We start from the raw sequence: 14,880 nt of genomic DNA on the forward strand, positions 1-14,880 counted from the left end.
GCACCATACAATCAACTTTGTTGACAAAATACTACTGTAACAAGTCAAAAAATTACTTTCGCTTGAGAAAAACATGCCTCAAACTATTGGAGATGCTCTAACCATACAAAAAAAGGAATTCCTGATTGGACGATGAAAACTGCAAAACCTGATTAACTGGAATCATCATAAAGTTTGACTAGAAAAATGGACTGTGTGTGTCCTTGCCTTTCTCTTTACCTATACAAATTCATAGGCAAATCATGATCCGAACACTTTTACCCTTTAACTCAAGGCCGAAGGGTGCAAACTGCAAACTAAACTCTTGCCTTCCAGCCGTAACTAACTGGACAGTCACATCTCCCAGCTTCGCAACATTTCCACTCGAGGTTGATGAGGGAAGCAATGTGACGCACATTATTTTCGGATCGTTGTGTTTGAAGATCCCAACTTTCAGAAAAGTAGAATACTGTATATGTATGTATAGATGCAGGAAGCATTGGATCGACTGTTAAAAGTTGCATCCATTTCACAAATACACAGGCCATGTAACTCAAGGGAGCCCTTCTTTCCTGGTCACGTCCTTAGTGATCCTTTGTACTGGCAGGGAAAAACATATTGTAACAGTTCCATCGAATCACTTTTGCTCGCATCATTGTACACAATAGCGGGAATATGTACAACGCCCATATTTGTGAAACAATTAATACACAGAATTCAATATGCAGTATTCATGTCTGCAATCTGTATGGTATCTGGATTTCCATGCTGTTTTCATTTGAGCTATTATGATTCATTAGGCTTTGGCTCGAGCAATACTGGGATCTTCTCAATGTGATCACCTCGTAGCACTTCAACAATCACCTGGGCGCAAAGAAGATTGAATATATATATTAAAACATTGCATTTCGTTTGACCAGAATTCTTACATAAGAAGTTTATAATTTCAATTTCGACATTATAGCAATCTTCTAAGCCATGTCGAGAAGATCCTGGAATCAGCCTTAGTAGCCTGATTATGATTTATGGTGAGATGCAGTCAGCTGAAGACTAAAATCAGCGTGGTCTCCAAGTAGATGTTTCTGACAAAGTGTCCCAGCTACTGTGGTTAAGGCAATGTCGTGTATCTACTAAATTACTGAAATACCTCTGTGAATAATACCGCGAACAATCTCAAAAGGTAAAATTAGCGCGTACCTTTTCACCCACTTTACACTGGTCAAGAATTCTGTACAAGTCACTCCCATTAGTGACCTTCTTTCCATTTACTGATGTTATAATATCCCCCAATATGAGCCTGCCGTAGGCATCACGTTTAGTAGGGAGCAGGCCCTGCAGGAGAAAAAGAACGATTTACTTGCATCACAACCTTCTTAGGTCAATTTCCCAAAAAAAAAAAAAAGGAACCTTCTTAGATCAAAAGCAAAAGGAAAGAGAGACTCCACCCCGAACCTATTCAAAATAATCTCAGTTACAGGAGGAAAAAATCATAAAGAGGGAAACGAGCATACTGCTTTGCCAGCTGGACCGTTTGGAGGAGCATCTAAGACAAGCACCCCACTAACTCCTAGTTGTTCCACTGACTGATCAGGTGCAAACTTGATTCCTAATATCGGTCTTGTTACTTTCCCAAACTTCACCAACTGGTCAACAATGCCACCTACCTACGGAATGTACACGAATGTAGATAAAGTGATTCATCCAAAAGCAAGGGAGAGAGAGAGAGCATTTTCTATTTCCTCACCAATTCCAAATGATGCCTTAATACAGACCATCACCTGTAAAATCTTACGGAAGGAAAACGGCCAAAGTAATAACCTACCGTGTCAACTGGAATTGAAAAACCAACACCAGAGGATGCACCAGAAGGAGAGTATATAGCTGTATTTATCCCAATAAGGTTTCCCGAACTATCAAGAAGTGGCCCACCACTATTGCCGGGGTTGATGGCAGCATCTGTCTGGATAACATCCTGGATTGGACGTCCAGTAGCAGCAGAACTGATTTCTCTTCTAAGCCCACTACAAAGTACTTAAAAATGCATTAATAAGATGTGAACCTTGACAAAACCACAGGCCAATATAATCATAACATGTATCCATATCAAAGGAGGGCAATAATACAGATGGAACTGACAAGTTAATCGGTAGGCTTCAGTTTTCCTACTTTATCCTGGTAAATTGAATAAATTCTGCATTTTTCTTTGTTAGTTGATTGCAATTACAAACTTTCCTGATCTCAGTAGTCACTGTATCATGTGTACATCAATTGCTACTTGGAGATGGCTCTGAAGTGCAAACAAAAAGAATACAGACCAGGCACCAAAATCTTAAGGGAAAATGACGGCCAAGGACGTGTTTGATAATTAATACCCTCTAAGGACATTTTCAGTATTAACAAATGTACTCAAATGTTCTCAGCATGTCCTTGACGGGTATTAATTATCAAAACACGTCCTGGGCCGTCATTTTCCCAAATCTTAACAGTTACGAAACAATGGAAAGCTTGCCCTCTAATGGACCTTACTTACGTCAGTCTCTTCTTTCGTTATGCTGGACAGGTCAACAACATGTATACAGTTTTGTTTTGGCAGCATTTCATGATTTCTCCAGACTTCGTTCTGGATTGAAATGAAGTTACTTTTTAGCAACATTTTTTACCAACACAGCACAAGTTCTCACAAGACCAAATCTGAACAGTTCCGCTAAAAATTCTAAACTTCGAACTGATTCACGGACAATTTGGATCCAATTAAACTATGCAATTCAACTTACTGCACAATCAACATACCTGATGACACCAGTTGTAAGTGTATGGTCAAGTCCAAACTGCAGAAGCATTCAGGTAGAAGTCAAAAGAGACAAATTGGTGTGACAATTAGGTTCACCAAAATATATACTATCAGTATATAAATATCATAATTTCCCTTAGTGGCTCATAGGCCAGTTTGAAGGTAACAAGAGAAAATTACTATACAGCAAGCATCATTAATCTTGATGATCCATCCCTGACTACATCTGGCAGTTAGATAAGGCTATTCTCCCACCAAAATGATGTAAACCAATTTATGCCTCTCAATTTACATTTTTGTGTTTTAATTTTCTAAGGTCCTAGATTCTTCATGTTCCCATCTAGAGATCCTTAACACCATACCGATCACAAGTGAAAAAGTTAATCAATTAAATGACCCAATAATAAGCACAAATGGAAAATTTGATGGAGAAGTAGAAGCAGAACAGAAGAGGGGGAAAAAGCTGGGCATACTCACAGGGTTTCCAATGGCATATACTTTCTGGCCTACAAGCAAGTCAGCCGACACACCAACAGGTATAGGTCTCAGTTTGTTTCTGGGTGCATCAACGTGCAATACGGCAACATCCTTATCTTGGTCGTATCCAACAATTTTTGCATCATAAGTTGTCTGGTCACCAAGAGTGACCCTGAACAGAATCAACGCTAAATCAATATTACATTAAGCATCTTATAAAATATAAGTTTCGATAAGTAATCATTAAGTTCATTACGTTTATAAATGATTTGAAGAAATATTTAGACAAGATTAAAGGTACTAGGTCATCAAGTTTAGACATCTATGATCCTAATGGAATCATGCATCTCAGAAGACGGAAAACAAAATTTATACACGTATAATGGCAGCAAATAACTTTAAAAAAAGTGTAAAGCAAAGAAAAAGGTAAAATCAAGAAAACAGGAATGACGTGAAGATACAGTTATAGTATGTACAAAATAGTTCCCAGATATCCAATACCAGCTCCGCTCAACTAAACAAGTAAGGAGGAAGAAATCTGGTAGCATATTTTGCTTCACAAAAGTCTGGATCATGTTTTCACAGAGATGGAAAAATGCAAATATGGAAAAGCCTTGGAACATTCTACAATCACGCTAAGGGCTAATTTGAGAATATCTTTATCTAAATCCAAACAAAGGTAAGTGAGGCCTGATAATATGAGTCGATTTCTTTGACGAGGTAATAGGATTGGGGTATTTCAATAACTTGTAATTCTAATGAACATGGATCATTATTTTATCTTATTTAATTGGTGTGAACCTAATTAAGTTATGTTTTACAGTCTCTATGGTTTTTTGAAGGCCCATAATATTCAAGTCAATCCAAATCTCAGAACTTTCCAATGTTTAATCTTAGTTATCATTCCTATCCCCAAATGTCAAAGAAGTCTTAGTTCTAGTTAAACTAGAAGAATTTTGACAAAACAAAACCACAAAAACTTTAGCAAATGGTTAACTGATGGAGTCGACATTTTGAGAAATCAAGTTTATTTTGGTGTGAATTTGCCTAATTTTTTCAAGGGAGAAGTGCATCTTTCTCTTTCCCTTCTTCCCATAGACTATGCATGTGTTCTTATGTACAACCCTGGAGCAGCCCAAATATGAACACCAAGCCCCGCACCGCCCATGCCCCTCTCTCTCTCTCTCTCTCTCTCTCTCTCTCTCTCTCTCTCTCAATGTACATCTCTTCCCAGTCCTAGGCATCTGTTGCCTTCATGTTTTCGAAATGGACGTGTCAGCATTTAGTGTTGTGTTGTCTACAGCTGTCGGTGCTACTTCAGGTGAAACAGAAAAGGCAAACTAATCTCTCAAGAAAACCACTTCTTTTGCCTCTGATGGCCTGACCCTGATCTTTAGGCAGTCAAACATATCTCCGATTAAATAACTTCTGATAGTGCTTCATAGCAATCAAACTACTGTAGAAGTCTAGAACCTATCGCAATTCATGGAAAAAATAATTGAGGCCATAAAAACAAGGTGGAACTAGTATATGAAATTAGTCCAGAACTTTAAGAAACAAACATAAAGGAATATGCAAGAAAATGCATCATGCAAACGGAACAAAAGAAACCTACTTGACATCAGATGCACCACGAATCACGTGATAGTTTGTCACAATATGACCTTCTTTGTCCCAGACAAAACCTGATCCAGACCCTTGAGGCACCTCCAGCACATCCAATGTGAAAACATCCTGCCTAAACACACCCATTACAGCACATCAGGCGGCTCCAGGAAATTTTAACAGGGTGTTCATGAATTTCATTACCACTACTAGCTCCATTAACCAATTATATATCCACAAAAATTCGTATATTAGTGTGAATAATGCGACCAAAAAATACAAAAGCACATAAGACGACCAATTTATTTATTTATAATCAAAACATAATGAACCGAAACGAGAACTAGAAGTCGAGTCAAATTCAACACGATACGAAGCTAAGAACCGTACCGAGCAGCAAGATTGGTGATGTAGACAACGGAGGGCGTGTTGTCTTGAAAAAGACGAACCGTAGCGAGCTCGTCGGACTGAAGCTTCCTCGGCGTACCAACGACCAAGGCCGAAGCCAAATCGGCGTCGGCAACGAAGAGAGTGAAAGAGAGAGCTGCAGAGGCGCAGAGCACGAGCAAGGAATCCAGAGCAGCGCACGTGCGTTGGTCGGCGAGAGGATCGTTGTGAGGAGAGGAGGGGGTGCGGAGGGAAGCGGAGAGGAGAGAGGTGATGCGGTTGTTGTTGTTGTTAGGGTTTGTGTAGAGGAGGAGAGGTTTGGAGAGAGAGGGTTTGGGGGAGGTTTTAGAGAGAGAGAGGGTTGGGGAGGAGGAAGAGTGTGGGCAAATGAGTGAGGAATATGGTGCAGCCATTCCTCTACTGTGACAGCTGCTGAGGGGAGAGAGAGAAATTGGACTTCTGTTACTGGCAGTTATATAGTTAACTTGCAGTACTTCATGTGTCCATTTTGTTTGTCTACTTTTTTATTCGGAACATGCTAACCGACGATAATATGTAAAAGAGTATCGATAACCGAAATATATATATATATATCCAGAGGGCCACTCCCCGAATTGTGAACGGCACCTCCGGGAAGTGCCAAAGTCAATATAGGTTGATTTTGCCACCCCTAAATTGTTAACTTTTGAAGAGTGGCAAAATCAATATGAATTGATTTTGGGGAGTGCAATAAACAATTTGGAAAGTAACTCCCTACACAAAAAAATATATTGATATTCACGAAATATGTATTAATATCCAAACATCTTTGTCATTACATGTTTAATTGCTTATTATACTCCGTTTGATGGGCGGGGATTAGCCGGACCGTTTTGACTTTAGAAGTCCCAAAATCCCAAAAAAAAAGTCCCAAAATCCCAAAAAATGATTTGTTGGGCATGAGAAGGAAAGTTCTACATTGTGCCAGAAAAGCAAGAAAGGAAAAAGTGGAAAATTTCATGACTATCCAAACCTTATCAATTGGTCTAATTCTTGCCACATGCCACAACCCAAATGATCAGGAAGAAAACAAAAGTTCTCATGCCCCACTTCCAAACATGCCAGAAACAGAAATTTCAAAACCATTTTTAACAGTGTAACTACAAAATTTTCCCCAGAGGTCTCAACTCCCTCGGCATGCCATCAAAATTGCCAGAATTTAAATCCGACTGAAGCACAGGTCTCTTCCCAATTTTCCACTGAATGCCCTCTGCCAAATGCTCCTTGTTTGGTGTCAGCATTACAAAGTTTGGATCAGCTCTTTGGTAACTGCATTTGATATAAGACGGACATCATAAGGAAAAATCTTTTCCGTGAATAGGGATTTACAGAGGTGAATCGCGTGCGTCCGTTTCAAGAAAAGTTGCATTTAAATCCGGACCGTCTGAAGTCAAAACGGACGGCCCAAATTGCTCACCTCCGTGAATGTCTTATTCATGGAGCATCCGTGAATAAGACAATCTCATTTTGTTAACACAGGGCTTGCCCTCCCATCATAATTGATGAATAGAGATGGGAATACTAAGTTTGAAGGAAACAAGGTGAATACACTGACCTTGCTTCTCTAACGTTGTCGATGCGGATGCCAAACCCTAAAGCTGTCTTTCCTATCGCGCGATCTCTAGTAGCTGTGGACCGTTTTTATCAGCAGAGAGACGTCAAATACGTGAATACTTCGGTCTTTTGAAGTTGTGAGCAAAGACTAGTTAAATCATTGACGACATTATTATTTTGCTTCAAAAACTAGTTTCAAAAATCTGTCAAGCTAGAAAATCTAGATGTAAAACAGAAGGCAAGTTGACAATGTCACAAGAAAATTTCAACCAAACAGGAGAGAGAGAGAGAGAGAGAGAGAGAGAGCTCAACGATTTTGGCAGCCCAACAATTCTATTTTCAGAAATCTTATTCCATCTACAGTTACCTGAAATGTTGAAAGTGAAAGAAGGTTTCCACCATGACTTGAATGCTAAAGCTACAGATGAGCTAAGAGGTCCGACCTTCCCCTGATAAGATGGTGCATGAACATGGTCATTAAACATGCAATCATCCGTAGATTCAGCTGCAGATTATCATAAAGCCCTACCTTCAACAAGAAGTTTTTGTTGGCCTGCCAAGATGCAGCAACTTGGAAAGTGGAATCAGGATTCGCCGTTGAGGTTTTGACATCATCAACCCTTTACCGAAAGATTAGACAACTTTAGATCTCATTCCAAGCAGCACTAATTGAATCGCAGCAATCACTTAAAAGTACCTTGTCTGTAACTCGAAACCAAAATCTATGTAGTTGGTAATTCCAACCACTTCGTTTTCTTCAAGAGGATTCTTCACCTGTGTAATTGCAACAAACAGCTTTTATGTACACCATTTTCAAAGCCATGGTTAGTAGTATGAGCTTGTTGCAAGCAAACACTAAGAGGAAACAATGACGCTCTTCTGAAAAATTTGTTGAAGTCAAGTAAAAAGCTTACCAAATGAAGCTGGGCAGTGGTTCAACTTCAGCACTAAAGGAGAATGAACAATTTTCTCACCATAACCAATTTTGAAATAGTAAGCTATATTTCACATTTATATGCTCCCTCGGTGTTTAATGTAGTTATTCGCCAATTTTTTTCTCTTGGTAACAGTTTCCATTAGGTTCCCCACTTTCATCTGGTGCATGGTACAGAGCATAAAATAGATACTCCTATGCCGCGTACCTAATGGGCTAATATCCATGTCGCTTTAGCTGTGTTATTACTACACAACATGCAGTATCAACTAATTCTCTTAACCGTCTTTCAAATCTATTCAAGTTTTTCAGAAAAAAGGTCATTGTATTGCCCCTCTTCACAGCGTTCTAAAATTTCTTTCTTTCTTTGTTTTTTTTTTGTTTTTGATATTTTAGGGAGAGGGAGAGAGATGGTAGCATACCCTTCTTTGGACCACCACGTGTTGGTAGAAAGAGGCAATGAACTGCAGTGCAGGTTCCATCAAGATATCAGTGAAAAAAAAGGCCACAATTATATAAGAATCATGGTTATGCTAGTCAAAAACTTGCAGACACACTTGCACTACTAATCCCATAGTTGCGAGTTTCTAACGAAACAAACCTGAGAACTTTTGGCAAGTTCAAGACCGAAATTAAAAGATGGGCTCAAAGGACTGCCTGATCCTAGTCCGTATCCAATAGCACAACTCCAATTCGCTAAATCTTTGTATCTTGCTCTATCTTTGCTTCCAACTGTGCACAATTGCATTAACCAAGAGAATGTAAATTCAGATTCTACACGTGAAATGAAATAAGCAGAGATGAATCAGGCATATGGTTCAACATAGTACACCATCCGCTAATTAGATATAGATAGCCTGAGAAAAAATTTCGCAAGGCATTTTCCTGGATGCGAACAGGTGCACATTTTACCAAACTCTTGGCATTCGATGTCTAAATGCTTACGTCTTTATACACAGGTTCCAAAAAGGGTGATATCTAACATGGCTTATTGTTGTTCTTACGAGGAAATTTTATGTTCAAGTGTACACCAGAAAATAAGAATATAATACATTCATAAGCAGTTATTCTAGCAGACTTCCAGACTAAACATAAGACAAGTTATCTAAACCATCCAACGGGTATGTGATGATGATACATGAAGTGTCAAGTACTTACATTGTGGTTCATATTGCACCCCAGCAGTTAGCCATCCCATCTTGCTAACCAACCACGCACTTTTTGGCAGTTCATCTCCCGCTGGATAGAACAAAGCAACACATTCAACATCAGTCGTTCATATCTCTGAAATATACTTCTGTAAATGATACATCCAGAATTCCAAAAGTCCACTGAACAAATTGTGGCCCCTAGAGGTTAGCCAAGCAATGGCTAAATGAAATGCGGATAACGTGGCTTTCCAAGCAAATTTGAAACCACGATAGGATAACATTCCTTAGGAAAGTTGCCGTAGAATGCAAACATATGAATGGATTTAAGCATTTGCAATCCCAACAAAGAATATCTACTTGCAAGGCAGGTCACATACAAGAGAAAGGCATTACTGTGGCTCCAACTGACAGATTTGATGAGCCATATCTCAAGCCCATAACACCATAATCTTCAGAAGCAACTCTGCACGACAGAAATCCATTCAAAGATGACGCATTGCTCCCACGAGCTAGAACCATTAATTAGTGTCGGAATAGGATACGACCTTTTCTTCAAAAGCACAGGGTAAATTCCAAATGCTCCAAAACCATACTTAGGGTAGTATGCACATGACCTCATTAGTAGGACCCTATGATGAAAGCACAAAGACATACATTAACAAATGATGATAAGTTGTAGCAGAATACCAACAACTTTAAATGAACGAAGTGCTCCTTACGGATCGGTACTTGATGCAAAAAGGTCCACAAATGTGTGAGGATCATCTACATCACTGCGAGGAAATGATAGATCGTCACTCATTGTCTAATGATAATATCAGTATCTCAACTGAATTGAAGAATGAGGCAGTTGATGCACATCACATGATAAAGACAAACACTAAACTACCTTTGCCAGCGGAATTGTGCATTTCCTACGACTTTCTCCTCGGACTTATGCTCAAGTGGACCTGAAACCTGGACATGCTAAGGGGCACAATATATAGTTTGATCCAATGGCCGAACCACTGTTGAACCAAAAATACCCTTTGAACAGTGACATAATTCGTTTCACAAAAAGAAGTTTATGAAAAGCATGGCCTCCAACTCCGCCTAGCAGCTTCAAAGCTAAAAGTTGCAATATTAAATGTACAGAAAGAAAACTCTGCATTCATTGAAGAGTGCAAAGCTATGGTGACCACATTTGGGTACCATGTGTTGTGTCACAAATGCATCAGTGGAATGTATCACCAATATCATGTAGGTATAACGATCGAGATACTTAAAACAGTATTCTTGGTATGCCTCTATACTTTTAAAAAGCATAAGCATGCAAAATAAAACAAACTACTACTAGCTTTATCTTTGTAACCATACAGAAGGATACTGTAGCAATCAAATCTACATGAGGGTCATCAATGGGCTTTAGCATGATCCTTGTGCTAAAATGCCTAGCTTCTTCAAAGTAATCCTCAAAGAGGCATCTCAAAGCAAGCTTTCCAAATAACAAGTTATAGGATGACTCCAACATCCTGCATCACCACACCAGGGATCGATACAGTTGTGATTGCTTCTAAAACATCTCTACATAACTAAAAGAAGTACCGAACTCGATGGAAAAAAAAATATAGCAATGCTTGTTTCTAATAACAACACGGATTCGACAAATGTAAATAGCAGCAGCAAAGCAAAATGAACTAAAAAACTTCTCCGTCCATTAAAAAGCTTGATTTTAATATGAAATGCAAAACTTCCTTCTAGAAGGGAATGGGTTTAGGTACTTCTAGTATGGACTTTGGTTTAGTAGGCCATCTGAAGAAAAATTATATCCAGCTTAAGCTATTAGGTGAGATGTCCCGATATTATATTATATTATTAACTAATCACCCATTTCGCAGAATCCATACCCGATCAATGTGAGACTGATATAATTTAACACCATTCCCATGTTGATCCCACATAAGTGACATAACTGAGGATATTTTGGGGATAATAATTTCTGCAATCATAGTTACATGTTTTGAGGTCTGAACAAACCATGGCCTTTCCAATTTCAAAAGACTAATCTAAAAGGGTTGTGCTAGGGACAAAGTAAATGGGCAAAGAAAAGACCCTTAAAGTGTACATGAACGGTTCAGATTTACTGCACAGTGAATTTGAGCCGTTCATGTACACTTTAAGGGTTTTTTCTTTGCCCATTTTCTTTGCACTTAGCATTTCTCAATCTAAAATCCAACTTCATTTAATCACCTATCCCTAGCAATATCGAGAATAGCTAACACTTATTCGATCGTAGCAACAGAATAGTGAATATAGCAAGATACGGAAAGAGCCTTGCTAGGTACACACCATTTTCGAACACACCTCTCAAACACATCACTCAATCACATGGGGTCCCACAATCTATGTTGACAATCTGAGCCATTCATTTTGTAGCTCCAGGCATGTAATTCATACATCTCCAAAAAAAAGAAGAAGAAGCAAATTGATCACATCTTGATGACCTCCTAAATTAAATCATTTCTGATTAATGGGATGAAATTTAATCATCCATTTTTCTCAAGAAAAATACTCATTTCTAAGATTGCCGCCAATGCCCGATCAACTCTAGGCTTACTAAATGATTCAGATTGTTAGAATCACTCCTAATAGGTGGTGTGTATGTAGAAATTACCCAACAGCGAAAAAGTCCAATAACGAAATCACGTGCAATCGAGATACATGTAAAGTCGAAGGTTGGGGTGAAGGAAAACCTGGTGCGGGCAGCGAGGGGAGGGAAGTCAAACAGCGGCGGAACCACCACCAGTGGTGGTGGAGGTTCTTTGGCGGCCGTGAACCAGTTCCACATGGACCACATTCTCTCTCTCTCTCTCTCTCTCTCTCTCTCTCTCTCTCTCTCTCTCTCTTGTATGGAAGAACTAATCAAAGGAGTGAGAGAGAAAGGGAGTGTCGGGAGGACGGAGGAGGTTTGTTTGGGAACAGGGAATTTCGGATTCCCTCCCGCCCATTTCTCTCGGCCCTCAACGACTGTTTCAGCGTTTCGAAATAACGGAATCGAGTGACGTGGCACTTCTATGAAAAAAAAAATGATACAACCACGTCCATTTACACACTCGACTCTCTGAGTACGAAAAAATTATTCATTGCCCCGGGACAAGGACACGTGGTGCCGCAACACCACTCCCTACCACACATTTGTGTGGATCCCATCACAAAGTTTGTGAAGCCCATACAAATGTGTGGTGGAAAAGAGGAGTTGAGGCATCACGTATCCTTGCCACAAGGGAACTGAATTATCTCTCCCCAAGTACACACCCACACCCACACTCATGAGCGTGTAAGCTCCACACAAACTGCATGCATGCGTTAGCTATTCTCTTTCCCCTGTTAGCTATATTTATGTTGCTATGAAAAATGGTTTCTGAATTTCGAGGAATCGAAAAATGCTTTGGACGCATATCCGAACGAGTAATGCTATATATGGTGACCATCTTTGAGTATCATGCGATGTGTCACCAAAATATTAGTAGGATGTGCTTCATTACATAACAGATGGAGCGCATTTTACCGATTCATATCTGGTGACACATGACACGGTACCCAAAACATATTACTCAACGATAATCGCCGAAGTATTATTCACAAATTGTATCCGAATATAGTTCTCGCGGCCATTCGAAGTGTGCAAGTTCTCGAGCAATAGGCGGCCCAAGCCTTTTCAAGGTGTTTAGACTTTTAGGATTTAAAAACCAGATTCAAGTTTAAGTTTTGTATTTTGGTTATTTATTGAGAATATATTTTTCTACTACTTTGGGATGCAAAATTACTGATGAAGACTTTAAAATCAAGTTGTTTTCATATATAATTGTCTGTTTATAATGTGGCTAATTTAGAGAATATTTCTTGAGACATAATCGGGTCGTACTCACAAATATGATACAAGTCGCTCGTTTTGTTCACGTGATTTGTTTAGGGTCCCTAAAAAAGATAAATTCAATCAGATATTTCGGTAAAGACGTTTACGAAATATCCAATCTTGCTTTAAAATGTAAGCATCTTTACCGATATCTGATTGAGTTGGGTTTTTTCAGGGCCTTAAACAAACCATTTATAGCAAAACGAGTTGCTCAAATCATTTTTGTAAGATTCGAGACGGGTTCAAAATCTGTATATATGCGCTGTATGCACATTTGATGTATGGTGTAGTCATTCTTTTCGTTTTCATTAAAATGGGTCTACTATCTCATATTTCCATTGGGCAGCCAATGGCACTAAATGGGTCTTTATCATTGGGGCCTATATAAGAGAATCTGGGTTTTTCCTTGGACTTTCACACACACATTTCTTCCCATGCCTTAAATACAGAAAATTACAGGGTGGGCTGCAGCGGCCCAATGCCCTACAAATCACACATTCATGTGGCCTGAGATAAAGTGTAACAATCTCATAAGATCATGTAGTTATGGAGGAGAATATGTGTCAGAATCTATGAATTATGACTCAGGCCCCGTTTCGCTAACTAAAATAAGTTTAAAGGTAATGTATTGTGAGAGAATGATCTGTCTTGTAAAGTGGAACGGGCCTCATTATATGTTATTTCTATATACGTTGCTTAACTCAATCCATTGCATTCATCATTTCTAAACAAGCAAGGGAACCTAAATAAATTATAAGTACCTTAATCTCGTTTCTTAAGGAATTTTTATATATAAGATTTTATGCAATTTTAGAACTTCATTTAATAGAGCTAACTGACGTCTATGAAATAAAGTCCATATTGCATCCAAAGAATATGATCAATTAAAAAATGCAAATTTATACCCCGGTATAGTAGAACAACAAACAAACAAATTGAAACATACGAAGTATTATTCAAAACCTGCATTTATGAAATCACTGTTTTTGTGAAAAAGAATCATTCATTTCCTCTCCAAGACTCAATTTTCTCTCCAAACTTTTTAAACTTATATTTTCTAGATATTTCATAAAAACATATCTAACATTTGTTTCAATTTAAACGCACAACACATTTAAATTTGTCTCAATTACGTCAGACATATACGTAGTAAGTTATTTGCATCTTAAATATACGGGGATTCATCTCCATTTAGAGAGTCACCAAATATTTTTTGTTCAACTATATATCAATTTAAGTCACCTCAAACATCATAAAAGATAATGGATGATTTCCTATCGAAACAAATAAAGAGCAAGCAAGTAGAAGAACTATCTAGGACCTTGACCCAACTTCATTCTATTAGAACAAGTTCAGTACACCTATTGTTGCCAAAATAGCTTTGTCACGGTTGTTTTTTAGTCATCTATTGATTATTATAACTTTTTAGTTTTTTTTTTTTTAAATTGTGTCAAGAACAATGAGATCCCCCCCTTGCCCCTTCAGATCGACGTGAGATCAATTTGGAGAGGGTTTTGGTTTGGAGCTCTAATTTTGTCGCAAAACGATTGGTTTGAGGTTATATGACAAATTTTGGCAAAGCCAAACTTGCTGCAAATAATGACTTCGATCGCCAAATGTTGACAGCGATTTGATTGTTTGGCACGCACGAATCGCGATTTTACCTAGATTTCTATTGGTTTTTGACAATGATAAGGAATTTGTAAGCCGGTGGACTTGCTCTCAGTTGATCATTTAATTCTTCGGATGCAACGTAGATAAGGATCTTCTTCAGAGTAAACAAACGTAGATAAGGATAACGTCATTGTATCAAAAGCCACGACAAAGAAGTTAACATGGTGCATGGAAGTAGTATTTGCCAACCTTAACTCATTTTCAGAAGACACAAATAATGGATCAGAACCCGAAGGCGTTAGCCAAGTGGTCTTGGTTCAAGACTTAAGAGTTTGTTTCTTCTGATAATCTCAGGTTCGATTCTCCTAATCAGCAACTCTTAGAGTCACCTCACCTCACACGTAATGAAAAAGCTACGGGGAAGGGTGCCTGTAGGAACACTACCCTGCATTAC

General features: G+C 38.7%; 2 protein-coding genes across 2 annotated transcripts; both read right to left on the minus strand.

Moving 5' to 3' along the window:
* Nucleotides 1-125: 125 nt before the first annotated feature.
* LOC131304839 (protease Do-like 1, chloroplastic) lies at nt 126-5,695 on the minus strand. The gene is made up of 8 exons (XM_058332272.1): nt 5,243-5,695; nt 4,863-4,985; nt 3,248-3,419; nt 2,770-2,807; nt 1,798-2,000; nt 1,491-1,639; nt 1,177-1,311; nt 126-843 (listed from the first exon to the last, which is right to left on the minus strand). Exons 1-8 carry the CDS (start codon nt 5,650-5,652, stop codon nt 766-768), a joined length of 1,308 nt encoding a protein of 435 aa, XP_058188255.1. The 5' UTR covers nt 5,653-5,695; the 3' UTR covers nt 126-765.
* Nucleotides 5,696-6,141: 446 nt separating this feature from the next.
* Nucleotides 6,142-11,898, minus strand: LOC131304842 (uncharacterized). Its single transcript, XM_058332276.1, has 14 exons — nt 11,650-11,898; nt 10,284-10,428; nt 9,807-9,874; nt 9,637-9,690; nt 9,463-9,546; nt 9,295-9,380; nt 8,925-9,005; nt 8,368-8,498; nt 8,189-8,230; nt 7,530-7,606; nt 7,362-7,452; nt 7,200-7,281; nt 6,834-6,906; nt 6,142-6,547 (listed from the first exon to the last, which is right to left on the minus strand). Exons 1-14 carry the CDS (start codon nt 11,751-11,753, stop codon nt 6,379-6,381), a joined length of 1,287 nt encoding a protein of 428 aa, XP_058188259.1. The 5' UTR covers nt 11,754-11,898; the 3' UTR covers nt 6,142-6,378.
* Between the last annotated feature and the right edge of the window lie 2,982 nt (nt 11,899-14,880).

Source organism: Rhododendron vialii, chromosome 10a (genome assembly GCF_030253575.1).
Source record: "Rhododendron vialii isolate Sample 1 chromosome 10a, ASM3025357v1".
Classification (NCBI taxonomy): domain Eukaryota; kingdom Viridiplantae; phylum Streptophyta; class Magnoliopsida; order Ericales; family Ericaceae; genus Rhododendron; species Rhododendron vialii.

What these genes read in the sequence shown, in the direction of transcription:
- LOC131304839 (XM_058332272.1), bottom strand. Translation starts at nt 5,652, where the DNA reads ATGGCTGCACCATATTCCTCACTCATTTGCCCACACTCTTCCTCCTCC. An exon ending in CGTGGTGCATCTGATGTCAA is followed by an intron (nt 3,420 to 4,862) that starts GTAGGTTTCTTT and finishes GATTCTGTTCAG; the next exon opens with GGTCACTCTTGGTGACCAGA. An exon ending in CTTACAACTGGTGTCATCAG is followed by an intron (nt 2,001 to 2,769) that starts GTATGTTGATTG and finishes AGTACTTTGTAG; the next exon opens with TGGGCTTAGAAGAGAAATCA.
- LOC131304842 (XM_058332276.1), bottom strand. Translation starts at nt 11,753, where the DNA reads ATGTGGTCCATGTGGAACTGGTTCACGGCCGCCAAAGAACCTCCACCA. An exon ending in TTTGCATCAAGTACCGATCC is followed by an intron (nt 9,547 to 9,636) that starts GTAAGGAGCACT and finishes CTTTCATCATAG; the next exon opens with GGTCCTACTAATGAGGTCAT. An exon ending in ACAAAAACTTCTTGTTGAAG is followed by an intron (nt 7,282 to 7,361) that starts GTAGGGCTTTAT and finishes CCATCTTATCAG; the next exon opens with GGGAAGGTCGGACCTCTTAG.